Raw genomic sequence first — 17,088 nt, 5'->3', positions numbered from 1 at the left:
CTAAAAATGCAAGATTCAATATACACCTCCTTTAAGATTAATCTACTTATGACTGATCTGGCGTTCCATAACTTGTAAATATTGACGCGGATACAAAGACAATGTTCAGCAACAGAAATTCCTTCTATAAAAATATAGTCACTTATATTCTCAGTACTTTAGAATAATCCATTAATTTACTTTACTTTAAATAAGCAATGAATATGAAATACATCTGTGCAAATAAAACTCGTATAAATGTTACTAAATGTTGTATCAAAAAGGGCTTACATAGACCTATGGCTTTTAATTAATATAAATTCTGATTGCAGAGCAACTTTCTTACATCTATGTTCAGCATAGTGTTCATTTTAATTAAAATCTGTTTAAACAAGCCAAACGTGGTTTTAGGTCTGAAAGCTTGAGCTGAAGTGATTGCAGATGGCCAAAATCGGGCCCTTTTATAGTTTTCCAGAGAAAGTGACCCAAAAAAGTCACCAAAACAGTCAAAATGGGTTACTTTGGGTAAATTGACCAAATGGTTAGGGACCGACGGGTCACGGTGACCGAATGGTCACAGTGACCTAAAACGTTAAACTCTATGCTGAATACTGCCGTATCATAAAAATGGCGACTTTAAAGGGTGTACAGATGAAAAGAACATCAAAATATGCACCATTGGGTTAACTCTAGCATGTACAAGTGGTTTAAACATCTTAAAAGATTGTTGTAGATTACAACGATATCAATTTTACTTAGCAACGGAAGTAAACAAACCCAGAATGCAATGCAAAATAAAGTACATCCTGTTAGGAAAGTGTGACAACTTCGAGAGAATAATGATGAAATGTGTAAATCACAGACTAAATAAAAGGAAGATACTTATCTTAAACAGACAATTCGGATGTTTGGAACAAATTTGTAGCAGCTGCAGTAATTAACACTCTGTGAAATGGATGAAAAGTCCGAAAATAACATCGACAGATGTCAGCGGAAAAGTAAACAAAGTTTTGGATTAGATTTAAACGAGCATGGGGATGTATGATAAGTGTTTGATCGTTCTTGTTAATTAGATCAACACTCATGTGTACAATTCTGTGCTTCGTTACATGCAACATAAAAGAAAATACACTGACCAGAAGACAATAAATGGTAAGCCCCCCATAATCCAGGTTGTTACAATATGTCGTACGAAATACGCCCTCGTGAAATTTTTTGCGCCCCATCGTGTGTTGCAACACTGTTTTGCTATAAATTATTTCTTAAATAAAGTAAGCGTTCCTTAAACAGAGCAGCTCTATAGAATATTGAATCAATATTATGTGTAAGCGTAAATGTCATAATCAACGGTTGTTTAATTCAACAAATAATATTTTAAGAAAAAAAAATGTTTTCTACTTTGTGCCGGAGTATTTGTCATCAACTGCGGAAGATACGTAATACCCGAGTATACTGTAGCATTAACTTGTCAACAGGGAGTTTATAATACATGTCCCTTGTATAATTGAAGATATATTTGAATTAAGTTTGATTTTATTTTAAACAGTAAGTCTTATTATTAAAACCCTGTTTTAAAACGTGAATAAAAACCTTTAACTGATGACCACCTTTACATTAAGCCTATGTTGTATGATTCAAAATACAGTTTATTTTTAACTTTGAATACGCTCTGTGATTCATATTGCGAAATTCCAATAGTTATTTTTACATTTGCGCATGCGTATGAACTTTCTAAATATATACCTTGGAAAATACAAGACATGCTATTTATAGTAGAGCACGTATTTATAATTATAGAACAGAGGCACGTGTGAACATTTTGCTATAATACATGCTATGATAGTAAATGGGCTCACTGAATAATTATTGATAGGTAAATTTATGTTTTCTCTTTGTATAAATGCTGTATTTATAAATTGTTTAAATCGTTTTACGTATGATAGGTGTTAATTTTCGTCTGAAAACGTTTATCTTTAAGTCTTACTGATTAAAAAACGGGACAAAACACAGAAAGGCTGTGAAATTAAATTCCTTAAAACGGATGAATTGATTAATATTTGTCATTTTAATCATTTTAATATACATAGTTTTTTTATGGAAACTATAAAATGTTTGAATGACTACAGTGTATTAAATTATTATATTTTGTTTTTATAGGAACACCAGAGCGTTACGTATTTACTGAAATAAACGACATGGATGAACAGCCTTCAGTTCTTCACATTTGGGGCTCGGATTCGTCATTAATAAGATTTGGACATGTTTCGCTAGAACTAATGTCTAACAAATGCTACATAAGCTTTTGGCCTAGAAAAGGTACAAAATGTTGGGATATTTTGAACAAGAGATGTCCCGCTGAATGGTATCAGTCTGTCAAGGAGGAGATTAAAGTTAATGGACATCCAACTTCAGTGTTTATCTATGGACTAGATGTTACAGCAATCAAATCATGGTGGAATAAATTCATTTCTTACGAACCAAAATATGATATACGAGAACAGAACTGCGCTTCAGTTGTGTATAACGCACTTTGTGCAGGATCAAGCTGGTTTGAAAAGAATACAGGAGAATGTGTTGGAATCAAAACTCCAACACGTGTACTCCACTACGTACAGAATGGTTACAATAAACGAACAAAAATAGGATGTGCAAGGTCATGTACACACTGTCTGTCGTTATACCCTTATCTAGTTTTCGGTCTCTTTTCTAATAACGTTGACAAATATGTGGTATTGGCTCAGAAATATCTCAAGTTCAGACATACAGCAGAACAAGGCAAAACTGTTAAGAATTGTAAACTTGAAGATACTTCATCAAATATTATGGAAAGTGATGAATCAATCAAAGATGCTACGTTATGTCAAGATTTGCATGAAAAGAAAGAAAACCTCCAACCAAGTGTACAACAAGACAATTTAGAAGATTTTATTGACTTACGGACGAAAGGTAGAAGAATAAGTTTGCCGGACATAAAGCATTTCTGTCAACCAGATAGGGATACCTACGGTGAAGCAATACTCGTTCCTTCATATGGTGAAAATGGCGTAAGATATAGAACATGAATAAGGGAATGTGTATAAAACAATAATTTTCACAGAGATATTTAGGCAAAATCACTCGCAAGAAGACAAGACATCCTTACTTCACAAGTATATAATGTCTATAGAAACTATATACAAAGAAGGAGACAATCGTTATCAGTTTATGCTGGTATAAATACAAGAAGCTATCCATGCATACACTGACCTGTTGAACGCATACACAGTGACTAAACTCTCCAAAAATTGTATCACAATGCTGAGCAATCCAAAGGATATACGAAGGAGAAAGAACAGAAAGGTAATCCAGAATATACATTTTTATCCTTTTCATGAACTCGTTGTTTAAGTATGAATAAAAAATTCAGGTAATACAGAGCTTTCGTGATCTGCATTATACAAATTGGCGTTATATTCATTACAGTAGTTTACGTGAATGTATGTATAATTATCTGTAACATACCAGTAATTGGTAATTCGTAATTGGGTTTTAATTGAATGTGTCTTATCAAACATTAATGAATGATTATTTAATTGAATAGATACTTGAAAGGCTACTAGCTCATTTCTTAAGTCTTTGTTAAAATTTCTACTAATTCATAAGAACACTTAGTGACCAAACCTCAAAGTGTTAATTCAGTGTAAGGTAACTTGTTCGATATATAATTGATATTATTTGTATAAATTGGAAATTTCATATTTAAGAGATTCTTCAAGGACATTGAAAAGTTCTTACATCAGCTCCTGCATTGTTGGGAAATGTGTGCTAACTCTAGTTATATGCTGAAATACAAATTTGCTTATGTACAAATTACATTTTTCTTTACAGACGTATAGCTGTCAGGACTTTTCGAAAATCGGCACGCTATTGGAGTGCATTCTGTGATCGACCTGAATACATGAATAAACCAAATGATCAACGATGCTGCTAAAGTGAATATATTGACGTAACAAAAGTGCATCAACAATTTTTGGATTGTGGATTGTTGTGTTGAATTGTTTTCGTGCGACTTGTGCCACAGTATGAAAGGACAGCGAAAGAGATTGTAGGTGTAGAAATGTTTAATGGAGAAGCAGACATGTTTTCATGCGTTAACGTTTTAGGGAGGAGAAACACAATTAATTTTATGTAACAGATCAGTGATGCATTTTTGTAAAACAGAATGCACACTGTATAACCATTTGTGAATTGTTTTTATGAAGTTGAATTGTTGCCTGATTACATTTTGTGAAAATTGTACTTTATCAAGGTTGTTTCAACAGTGTAGTGAATGTACATTAATTTTATCATGCTATAATCATATGATTTCAACACATTGATCAAATTGTATCAAGTTATACTGAAATACATCTATGCAATATTACGCTATTTGCTTTGTATTTTGATTTCTGATTAACCAGGAAATTTTGTGGTAATGTAAATTTTAAGAAAATATGTATAATGTTTCAATTAGTGTCCATCTTAATTGATATTTGCATACATTTAAGAAGCGTTTGTATTTTGGGAACAAGCATTTGGTCTGAAAAAAATGTACCGGTTTATCATTGTTTGTCTGTTGTTTATACTTTTGTTTATACTGTTGTTTATACATTCTTATAACTCTGTCTCGTAGGTGTGGCTTTTTGTCTCCACGTACTGATGGTTTCAGTTTTATGAAGAACAACGGTAATAACTAAAATGAGAAATGAGTATAATTGATTTAATATCCTTCTCTATTTGTTCTAGTACCCTCCTTTCATCATATAGATCAATTTCGTAGGAACGTATATGTGTTGTTCAAAGACATGGTCATAAACTATTAAGCGTTTTATTGGTCAATCCGTTCTTCGTATGATGCGTTTGTACTCTGACAATTACAAATTTGACCGATAGTTTGAAACTAGTCTTTATCTGTAACAAAAGCGCTGTTACTTGACAATATGTATCAGGGGTGGTAATACCATCCTGATCCGCCGCAAACCCCGACACAGCGTTACTTTCCCTTCCTTCACGCTCAATATATAAGTTACTGTTTTGTATATGCATAACTGAATAAAAACACAAACTGAAGTGTTTCGAAGACATTTTATGCACATTTTCGCCCTAGATCAGCATATATGTAGATTCAACATATGACAATTATACCAAAATTATTAAAATGCGTATTCACATTTCGTTATTTCCGCAAACATTTTACACGTGACGTGGGAGTGTCATTAATCTATTTTGTCAAGAATCAGAACAAATTAAATTTGTAATTAATTTGAATGTCTACAAGTAAAACTAGAAAATAAAGTGTTATACTTAATAAATTCCCAATTTGACCAGGGGTATTTTGCCCAAAATCCTAGAAAAAGTCCTGGTGTATGTTATGTAAAGACTAGTGTGTGGATAAGAAAGAAAATATAGCCTTTTCGTCATATCTGCGCCACAATACAAAACATCTTATGAAGTCTTACTAATTAGAACAAGACCATGGTCCAGCTGGCTTACATTTGGACCTAAAAGAAGCAGAAAAAGCTTGTTTTGGAAAATTGTAAAATAAGTTGTTTAATTTGCAAACAAATAACTCACGTGTATATGAATAACCAACTGTCTGTGCGTGCACTGCTGCATGTACGTTACGTTTCCAGACAATCTGTACCAATTCTAATATGATATTCTTCAGGCCCTGCTCTAGAAGTTTCACAAGATATATAATTATTGTTTAATCTATAGTATTAAAATATACATACATCCGCTCTTTATTGTCGCTCTTCATGAAGTCTTAATAAACGCTCTCGCGCTCCTCAAACTGTTTTCTCCTTAACACTCTTCTTCCTATTCTGCCTCTTGTTTCCTGTACTTTTCCAAATCCCCTTTCCCCCCAACGACACCAAAGGAAGATCTTCATCGCTGACAGAAGCCGGGGACTCCTGAAACAAACATTTGACATTGTATTAATAAAGAAATAATTTGCCAAAACATAACTACTCTTGGCAATGAAGCCTTGTTGTCAGTCGTCATTGAATATGCCTAATAAGGATGTGCGCCTCCATCCTATTAGATAATGCTTTCTTTGGTCTATCAGCTAATTGATTTATTTCTTCAAGAGAAAACGAATAAAAAAGTAAAAACAAATGCAACTTGGGAAGTGGTGATATAATCTGTCTATAATAGGTGATATCTCTTATATAGAGGAACATGATATCATGTGCTACTGCAGAAGTACTTAATAGTAAAACTGCACCAAATAAATGCTCTCATTTTTTTTTATATTTCAACTGCAATTTTCAAACAGAGCCATGCAAAGACACAAAATTTGTGGATTCATGTCGGATACAGCACCTTTTTCCTATAGTATACTATGATGAGGATCAGATAAAAACATAATGACCTAAATGCTGTAGCATATTATACAAGGCCCATTTTACATGTTTTAACTACTCAAGACCAAGGACCATAATTACCCTGCCAGTAGTTCTCAAACACCATTGCTTGCCAAGTCAGGGAAATGTTTATGTCAGCCAAAATATCATACAAGAAGTTAATGAATATTGCTGGGATTGCTTGGGTAAGAGACATTATCTACTGCATTTTCGTAGTTTCTCTTACATTTTCCTGCAAGTTTTCATAACGGGAACCTACGGAAAATCACAATTTTGATGACTTCTTCGCAATTAGAAATGTTGCTATAATTCAGATTTTTTCACAGTACATCAAAATAATGTCTATGGTCATATAGAATATATAGGAATGTGCGCTTATTTTCAAGACATTTTCAGCAATTTGAAACTGTAGTTTACAACTGATGCGTCGACATTTTTATCTACTATCAGAAAGAAAGTACAGTTGCCATTTTTATAGCTCTATACAGCGGGCTTCGAGTTTGGCTACCTCTTATGGGCAGCAATTCAATACATACAATCAGCTGTTTAAATAAAATAGGAGTTATGACTCCCATTTTTATAAATGTAGACCCAAGATGACAGTGTCATTTATATGCAGGATTATTTCCTTTTCAGTAATTATGCCGGGTCAAGTATTTTAATTTATATTATCGGATAAATAAAGTAACGCCATGGGCATCACGTCCGATTCATCAAACATGCAGAACTACCTTCTGTAAATTAGAAGTTAAACAATTGTTAGATAATCTTGGTTTTGCTTATATATGGAACGATGTAAATATTACAAATGTGCAGTTGCAACAATCAATACAAAGAGTTAAAGATCAATATATTCAAATGTGGTACAATGATGTTTATAACATGACAAAATTAAATACGTATTGTATGTTTAAAGAAGAATTCTCTGAAGAAAAATATATCAACTGTATAAGCAATGTGAATTATCGTAGAGCTTTAAATAGATTTAGATGTTCTGCACATAATTTGTTAATAGAAGAAGGCAGATAGCGTAATATTGATAGAGAAAACTGAAAGTGTACAGAGTGTCACATGAATGTCATCGAGAACGAATATCATTTTTTGCTTATACGACCACTATACAGGACTTGAGACTCAAATGTTTGCCAAGACATTATTGTGCTTGGCCAAATATTCAAAAATTCAAAAATATAATGAATAGTAGTCAAAAAAAGTGTACTTAACAAATTAGCTAAATTCATTTATTTGGCTATTTTAAAACGTGATCATGTAAGATTAAACACCGATGACGAACCTCAGTAATAATACACATAAACATGTTAATGTATATATAACAGCTGATTAAAGATATAGTTGTATTGTAGTTAAAATAGCAAGAGAATATAATATTATATATACAGATCAATGTGTAAATGTGATATGGTATTTGTAACTCACACCTTCTCATACTTTTCTCATACTATTTGTTTAACTATACCGCCATACACAAAGTATATATGTAATGGTGATGAACATGTATATATGTTTATGCCTAATAAACTATTGAATTGAAGTGAATTGTAAACGTGGACAGAAGAACCAAAGGTAACCTACCATGGAAGGGACTGAACCAGAGACCTCCTTGTCCTTAGTGGGACTAGTGAATATTCTGACCAATTTTCATTAAGATTGAACCAAAAATGTGGTCTCAAACAAGTATTTTCTTTGATTTGACCTAATGACCTAGCTTTTTCGCCACATGTGACCTAGATTTCATCAAGGCAGCCATTCTGACTACATTTGATGAATATCCAGTGTAAAATGCAGCCCCTATTCATACAAAAAGGTTTTTCTTTGATGTGACCAGGTGACCTAGTGTTTGACCCCAGATGAACTATATTCGAACTTGACCTAGATTTCATTTAGACAAACATTCTGTTCAAGTTTCATGATGATCAGGTGTAAAATGCAGTTGCTGTTGCATACGCAAAGTTTTTAATTGATTTGGCCTAGTGGCCTAGTTTTTTAACCAAGATTACCCATATTCAAACATGACCTTGATTTCAAGGTGGCAACCATTCTGACTTAATTTCATGAAGATCCGGTGCAAAATGCAGTCCCTATCGCATACACAAGGTTTTTCTTTGATCTGTCGTAGTGACCTAGTTTATGATCCCAGATGACCAATATTCAAACTTGACCTAGATTTCATAAAGGTTATCAATCTGACAAAATTTCATGACCCTCAATTGAAAAAATACAGCCTCTATCGCATACAAAACATTTTTCTTTGATTTGTCCTAGCGATCTGGTTATTGACCCCAGAAGACTCATAATCAAACCTGGCCTTGATTTCATCAATGCTATCATTCTGACCAAATTTCACGAAGATCAATTGAAAAATACGGTCTCTATCGCATACACAAGGTTTTTCTTTGATTTGACCTAGTGACCTAGTTTTTGACCACAGATGACCCATATTCAAACTTGACCTAGTATTCATCAAGGGAATCATTCTGACTAAATTTTATGAATATCTAGTGTAAAAAGCAGCCCCTATTGTGTACACAAGGTGTTTCTTTAATTTGACCGGGTGACCTAGTTTTAACCCTAGATAATCCATTTTCAAATTCGACCTAGATTTCATCCAGGCAAACATTCTGATCAAATTTCATGAAGATCTGGTGCAAAATGCAGCCCCTATTGCATACAAAAGGTTTTTCTTTGATTTGACTTAGTTAAGGTGTAAAAAAAAATTGTTTGTTTCCGGTATCCCGACCTACCCTAAATTTTTGGCCCGACCCTAAATGTTTTTATGGCCTTGGAGAACATTTTTTTCAACTTTTTGACAAAAAGTTGCAAAACTGCACTTTTTATGCTTTAAACGTGGACAGTGATGTTATAAATCAACTTACTGATGCTCTAGAGGCAAAACCCCCCTATTTGTATTCATTTTTTGACACAAAAATAATATCCGAAAAGTCTCCCTTAATAAAAAAAAATCAAAAAAAAAAAGTTTTTCCGACCTACCTACCCTAATTTTTTTGAGCATGTTACCGGAAACAAAGAATTTTTTTTTTAGGCCTAATTAGTTTTTGAACACAGATGACCCACATTCGAATTTGACCTAGATTTCATCAAGGCAATTATTCTGACTAAATTCTATGAATATCCAGTGTAAAAAGCAGCCCCTATTGCGTACACAAGGTTTTTCTTTAATTTGACCGGGTAACCTAGTTTTTGACCGTAGATGATCTATATTCAAACTCGCTAGACAACGAGCGATCACAATGTTGTTCGGAATGACCTTAAACATACATTCTTTGCGTCAGTAATATCAGCTAGGCAAATACATTGCCTACCCTGTTGGATGTTGTATTCAGGTATTGAATTTGCCGCAGAACCAATACTGTGTAAACAAAACGGTCGAAAAACCGACCGCTATCGTTGAACGCCCTAGTAATCATTTAAGTGATGTAAATATGCTGTTTCCCGTCGTATTTATCAGAATGAATAATTTGTTTTCGTTTTGGTAATAAGGCAGTTGTAGCGAAACTGTTGACCCCTCACTAAAATACATATTTACCACATATATTCTCACATACAGCCTCTAGTCAAACGCCTTTGATTAGACAAATATATATATATTCTCATATTTTACGTTATGAAAATTCCGCCATGTATTTTGTCTCACTGTCACGTGCTCGCTGAACGGAATCCCGTTCTTTTATGAACCGGGAGACCCTCTTGACGAATGCTTTTATTCTAAATCTATTAGAAAAAAAGAACGATTTTCAACAAAAGTAAATGAAAAAGTCATTGTTATAACATCAAATATGTGACATAGGCCTAAGGGTGAATGAATATAAGAAAAGTTTGATATTTTAAAATCTCACACCACGATGCGCAGGCGTCGCTTTATATCTATTTATAGGTATGTTTGTACATCACGTTAATATACTACAATTGTAATTTATGCCCTGAATATCTTTCGGTCTATATTTAGTAGTGACCTCGGGAATTACAGTAATTATTGGAAAATTTATTGAGTCATTTTAGTGGGGCTGGCATTATATAAAAGAGGTAAGTGTAAACAATAGTCATTTTAGAACACTGTTTAATAATAAACGGAATAAAGGTATTTTTAAATATAAATCAGATTCTTTCTTCTTAACTATGTAAAGCGCCTTTGAACGTGAAATTGATCATGAAAAGGGCGCTATATAAATCTGGTATAATAAATATAAATATTAACCCTGAAATGCTCTTCAATGGAATTAAATTTATAAGCAACATTTCGATCGTTTTACGCAAGTTGTTAGATATTTCAATGATCTTGTGATTTACGTATCCTTTTGTTTTCAGGATCAACAGAGTATCGCATATTGATCGAAACGAACGACATGGAAGAACAACCTTCAGTTCTTCATATTTGGAGCTCACCTTCGTCATTAACAACATTTGGACATATTTCGCTACAACTAATGTCTAACAAATGTTACATAAGCTTTTGGCCTAGAAAAGGTACAAACTGCTGGGATATTTTGAACAAGAGATGCCCCGCTGAATGGTATCAAACCGTTAAGGAGGAGATTAAAGTTAATGGACACCCAACTTCAGTGTTTATCTATGGACTAGATGTTACAGCAATCAAATTATGGTGGGATAAATTCATTTCTTACGAACCAAAATATGATATACGAGAACAGAACTGCGCTTCAGTTGTGTATAACGCACTTTGTGCAGGATCAAGCTGGTTTGAAAAGAATACAGGAGAATGTGCTGGAATCAAAACTCCAACACGTGTTTTCCAGTACGTACAGAACGGTTACAATAAAGGAACAAAAATAGGATGTGGTAGGTCATGTACACACTGTCTGTCGTTATACCCTTATCTAGTTTTCGGTTTCTTTTCTAATAACGTTGACAAATTTATGGTATTGGCTCAAAAATATCTCCAGTTCAGACATACACCAGAACAAGGCAAAATTGTTAAGAAATGTGAACTTGAAGATACTTCATCAAATGTTGAGGAAAGTGATGAATCAATCAAAGATGTTACGGTATGTCAAGATTTGCATGAAAAGAAAGAAAACCTCCAACCAAATGTACAACAAGAAAATTTAGAAGATTTTATTGACTTACGGACGAAAGGTAGAAGAATAAGTTTGCCAGACATAAAGTTTTTCTGTCAACCAGATAGGGATACCTACGGTGAAGCAATGCTCGTTCCTTTAACTGGTGAAAATGGCGTTAGATATAGAACATGAACAAAGGAATGTGTTTAAACAATAATTTTCACAAAGATATTTAGGCAAAATCACTCTCAGGGAGACATCCTTACTTCACAAGTAATGTCTAAAGAAATGTCTAAAGAAACTATATACAAAGAAGGAGGCAATCGTTATCAGTTTATGCCGGTATATATTCAAGAAGCTGTTCATTTTTCATGTATATACTGACCTGTTGAACACATACACAGTGACCGAACTACGAAAAAGTGTATCGCGATGCTGAGCAATCCAAAGGGTATACGGAGGAGAAAGTGCAGAAAGGTAATCCAGAATATACTTTTTTTATCCTTTTCAAGAACACATTGTTTAAGTATGAATAAAATATTCAAGTAATTCAGAGCTTTCGTGTCCTGTACTGTATTATATAAAGTGGCGTTATATTCAATACAAACTAATTTACATCAATGTATGTATAATTATCTGTAACATGCAGTAAAATTGAAATAAAATGTGTAAAAAGTGTTCGTTCCGGTTAAGCAAACAACTATGTTATTTTATACAATAAGAAAGGACAATAATGTGCATCAAAAGACTACATATAAGTATAGTTTGGGTTTTGTTCATCTACAAAACCTGATAAAGTCGTGAAATTTGATCCCAGTCTTCTTCTGTTTAATACGACATCTTGAAAATTGCAATTTTCACTAAAAACAACAACTAAATATGAGCCGCGCCATGAGAAAACCAACATAGTGGCTTTGCGACCAGCATGGATCCAGACCAGCCTGCGCATCCGCGCAGTCTGGTCAGGATCCATGCTGTTCGCTAACAGTTTCTCCAATTCCAATAGGCTTTAAAAGCGAACAGCATGGAGCCTGACCAGACTGCACGGATGCGCAGGCTGGTCTGGATCCATGCTGGTCGCACACCCACTATGTTGGTTTTCTCATGACACGGCTCATATAACAGCACAAATATTTTTTCAGTATATTCAGAAGTGTTTCAGTGTTTTAATTCGTAATTGGTTTTTAATTGAATGTGTCTTATCAAACATTAATGAATTATTATTTAATTGAATAGATACTTGAAAGGCTACTAGCTCATTTCCTAAGTCTTTGTAAAAATACCTACTAATTCATAAGAACACTTAGTGACCAAACCTCAAATTGTTAATCTACATTCAGTGTAATAATTTGTAAATCGTTTTCGATATGTAATTGATATTATTCATATAAACTGGAATTTTCGTATTTAAGAGATCCCTCAGGGCCACTGAAAAGTCCTTACATCAGCTCCTGCATTGTGGATAAATGTGTGCTATCTCTAGTTACTTGCTGACATACAAATTTGCATATGTACAAATTACATTTTTCTTTACAGACGTATAGCAGGCAGGAATTTTCGAAAATCAGCACACTATTGGAGTGCATTCTATGAACGACCCGCATACATGAATAAAGCAAATGATCGACGATGCTGCTAAAGTGAATATATTGACGTAACAAAGGTGCATAAACAACTGTTGGATTGTTGTGTTGAATTGTTTTCGTGCGACTTGTGTCGCAGTATGAACAGACAGCGAAAGAGATTGTTGGTGTAAAAAATGTATGTCTATAACAGGACATATATCTAGATTTAATGGAGAAGCAGAAATGTGTTCATGCGTTAACGTTTTAGGGAGGAGAAACACGATTAATTTTATGTAACAGATCAGTGCTGCATTTTTGTAAAACAAAATGCACACAGTATGACCATTAGTGAATTGTTTCTAAGCATTGAAATGTTGCCTGATTATATTTTGTGAAAATTATACTTTATCAAGGTTGTTTCTACTGTGTAGTGAATGTACATTAATTTTATCATGCTATAATCATAAGATTTCAACACACTGATCAAATTGTATCAAGTTATAATGAAAGAGATCTATTTGCTTTGTATTTTGATTTCTGATTAACCAGTTTATTTTGTGGTAATGTTATTTTTAAGAAGATATGTTTAATGTTTCAATTAGTGTCCATCTGAATTGATATGTGCATATAAGAAGCGTATGTATTTTGGGTACAAGTATTTGGTCTTAAATAAATGTACCGGTTTATCATTGTTTGTCTATTGTTTATAGTTTTGTTTTTACTGTTGTTAATACTTTTTTCTTATAACCCCTTTATGAAGAACAACAATAATGATTATGACGATAAAAACTGAAATGATCAATGAGTATAATTGATTTGATTTCCTTCTCTATTTATTCTACTGCCCGTTCTTTCATCACAAAGTAGCCTGGGAAGCCGTTGATAATATTCGTGCTTTGTTAAAAGAAATCATACCTAATATCTATGCATTAAAGACCACACTTAATTTGCGCTTATTAGTGTTAATTGGCATTCATCGAGTTTCTGATATTATCTGTCAATTTGCATGTAGAAAATAAGTTAGAAATTGTCAGACTGGATTCCCAGGCTAATCACATAGATCAGTTTCTTATATGTGCTGTTCCAAGCCATGGACATAAATTTGACCGATGAAGGAAAGTTCTCGTCTATCTGTAACAAAGGGTACATGTATCAGGGGAGGTAATTACATCCTGATCAGCCGCAAACCCCGACACTGCGTTACTTTCCCCTCCTTCACTCTCTATATATAATATATGAAAACTCATAAGACTGAATAAAACACAAACTGAAGAGTTTCGAAGGCATTTAACGCATATTTTCGCCCTAGATCAGCATATATTTAGATTCAACATTTGACAATTATACCAAAATTATTAAAATGCGTATTCACATTTCGTTATTTCCGCAGACATTTTACACGTAACGTGGGAGTGTCATGAATCTATTTTGTTAATAAATTACGTCTTCATTGGTCGTCTTCTTCCCAGTAAGTGCCATATTTCACTCGTCTCAATGTTGGCTTGTCATGCTTGTTTCTTCTAACTACAACACTATAGTCCGAAGGCAAAGTTACGCTTTCACATGGATATTTCTTGCCCGGTAAATCCGGATCAAACACGTATATTGTAATCATTCCTTTGTCTGTACATGCTTTGATTGTCTCTCCTGGCTGAATAAAAAAGATATCACTACGACCTTCTGAATGTTTTATTCTGACATGCACTGCAACATTGAGTCCGTTGCTCACATGAGTGTAATGATTCCCCATTCCTAGAAAACACAAATTCAGATACAGCATAAATCGTTAACAACTTTAAACATTGAAAGTAAACGTAATCTATGACGAACAAGTATCTTTGATGTTACTTTACGAGAGCGATCACCGACTTCACTTTTCACCATTAATTATAGTCACTGGCGGATAATTTAGTTTAGTCTGACCTTCTTTGCGGTTCTTTGGAGCAACCGAATCATGGAGAAATCTTTGGAAAACTTTTATGAAATCTCTTTGATTTGCGTGTTTTGCTGTTTTCATTTCATGTTTTCGCGTTTGCTTTCTAAAGTGGTCATTTGTGTAGATCCCCCCACCCCCACCACCCGCGCTATGCGTTTTACTATTTGCTTTCTGCGCTTTCCTTCTTGTTCCTTGCTTCTATACTTCAAAATGATCATATGAGCCGCGCCATGAGAAAACAAACATAGTGGCTTTGCAGAATAAACCTTTGCGACCAGCATGGATCCAAACCAGCCTGCGCATCCGCGCAGACTGGTCAGGATCCATGCTGTTCGTTTTCAAAGCCTATTGCAATTAGAGAAACCGTTAGCGAACAGCATGGATCCTGACCAGACTGCGCGGATGCGCAGGCTGGTCTGGATCCATGCTGGTCGCAAAGCCATTATGTTGGTTTTCTCATGGCGCGGCTCATATATATTTTACTGTTTGATATTTTATCTTGATGTATTTAATTAACGTGCACGCTTCTATAGGTCTATGCAGACAGATAGAAGCCGAATGCAATTTGAAACGCAATTAGCAAAGAAGGAAAAAGAAAATAATTGGAAAAAGCAAACGTTGAGTGAATAAAACATTTTCGATCTAGATTTCATAAAATGCAGCTAATTCCGCTGCTTAAATCTAAACTTCAATTTTATATCTTTAAAACTTGCTAAATACTTTGATGTCTTTTTTTTATAGCTATAAGGAGATATCTAAGCATATTTATTTATTTAAGAAAGTAATATAGCAAAAAGCAAGAAGCAAAAAGCAAATCGCAGAAAGCAAATAGCAAAAAGCATGTCGCGGCGGGGTTCCATATCCTTCTGATATAGAAAATGAAAGGCTTGACTTTGTAACATATCGCTTGATATGTTATGCGTTTTTGCATTAACATTTGAATTTCAATGCTCATTTCGTATATTGAATACTATCAGGAATAAACCATTCATTTTCAAATTCAAATTAGTTTTTCTTATATTATGATACCATATTTTTAGTATTACAGACTTAAATAATATTTCACAAATACATTCCATGGATATTTAGCTACTAATAACAGTGTGACATACATGTCAAATAGCATATAAGTAGCAATTATCTGGTCATGTTATGGCATTAATAATTTTGAAACAATAATTAGTATTCCAGAAAAATAACATTGTCCTGTACCAGTTATAACTTGTAACAGCAATAATATCCGTATAGCATCTGTTTTAAATTACCTGCAGTTCCGACTGGTGCCAACCAGATACTAGAGTATCAGTATCTTTTCTTATGTTTTTATTAGGTTGGAGATTTTGACGAACATTTTAACCTGTGTATTTGCAGTTTTAAGTTTTATGTAAGTCGCATGTCTATGACATCATTTAATGGCGAATCATACAAGACGCTACAATGCTCGTCACGTCGTACATTTGATCGCATGTACATTATGGTGCAAAGTCAGAACATTTCGAGTTCTATTATTGATTCTAATATGCTTTTCTTTTTTAAAACACTTACGTTACAATGACGTCACGTTTACGTGCGGTGACGTCATTGTTTTTGCTACGACCAAGAAAGAGAGCTACTATATTTTACTACTGTTTTAGAATCGAAATGATTTATAGCAAAACCGTGTTTTAACACTATTTATTCACTCGGGCGGTAATACGTCGTACAAATAATTTCACTCGGGCTGCGCCCTCGTGAAATTATTGCGCCCATCGTGCATAAATACTGTTAAAACACTCTTTTGCTATAGATTATTTCTTAATTCTAGCATGAAAACTGCTGTTCTTGTCACTTTTCGGGGGTGTTTGAACAGGAGAGAAAATGGTATGAACAGAGAGATTCTCGTGCTCACGTGCAGTTAAAACAACATTTATATATGCGCGTTCCGTGGCGAAACTTAAACGTACTACGGCACAAAAACGGATACTTCAAAAGGAAATAACGTCAATGGAAAAGAACAACGTAGTCTTTACAGCACATTTCATTGAAATTCGATAACGTTGAGAGACAATATATTCGTTTACTTGGTTTTTACACGTTTTATGCTAGAATACAGAACTCGGGTTTCACCCAGTCCCTCGGGATTCTGCAGATGTTATAACACGAAAAAACATGCGTTATCTCAACAT

The 17,088-nt window shown here is 33.9% G+C and overlaps 2 protein-coding genes across 3 annotated transcripts; both read left to right on the top strand.

Moving 5' to 3' along the window:
* Positions 1–849: 849 nt before the first annotated feature.
* LOC123524888 (uncharacterized) lies at positions 850–4,562 on the top strand. Of its 2 annotated transcripts, none has more exons than XM_045303472.2 (3): positions 850–1,131; positions 2,137–3,318; positions 3,847–4,562. In XM_045303472.2, exons 1-2 carry the CDS (start codon positions 1,089–1,091, stop codon positions 3,039–3,041), a joined length of 948 nt encoding a protein of 315 aa, XP_045159407.2. In that variant the 5' UTR covers positions 850–1,088; the 3' UTR covers positions 3,042–3,318; positions 3,847–4,562. The 2 variants fall into 2 exon arrangements, with proteins under 2 accessions (XP_045159407.2, XP_045159408.2); XM_045303473.2 differs by lacking the exon at positions 850–1,131 and adding an exon at positions 1,703–1,852.
* Positions 4,563–10,462: 5,900 nt separating this feature from the next.
* On the top strand, positions 10,463–13,681 carry LOC123524889 (uncharacterized). Its single transcript, XM_053538455.1, has 3 exons — positions 10,463–10,482; positions 10,710–11,899; positions 12,959–13,681. Exon 2 carries the CDS (start codon positions 10,748–10,750, stop codon positions 11,612–11,614), a length of 867 nt encoding a protein of 288 aa, XP_053394430.1. The 5' UTR covers positions 10,463–10,482; positions 10,710–10,747; the 3' UTR covers positions 11,615–11,899; positions 12,959–13,681.
* The last annotated feature ends 3,407 nt before the right edge of the window (positions 13,682–17,088 follow it).

The sequence above is a fragment of the Mercenaria mercenaria genome, chromosome 3 (assembly GCF_021730395.1).
Source record: "Mercenaria mercenaria strain notata chromosome 3, MADL_Memer_1, whole genome shotgun sequence".
In the NCBI taxonomy this organism is placed as follows: Eukaryota; Metazoa; Mollusca; class Bivalvia; order Venerida; family Veneridae; genus Mercenaria; species Mercenaria mercenaria.
The sequence above is the reverse complement of the archived record's forward strand: the minus strand, read 5'-3'. Positions and strand labels throughout refer to the sequence as shown.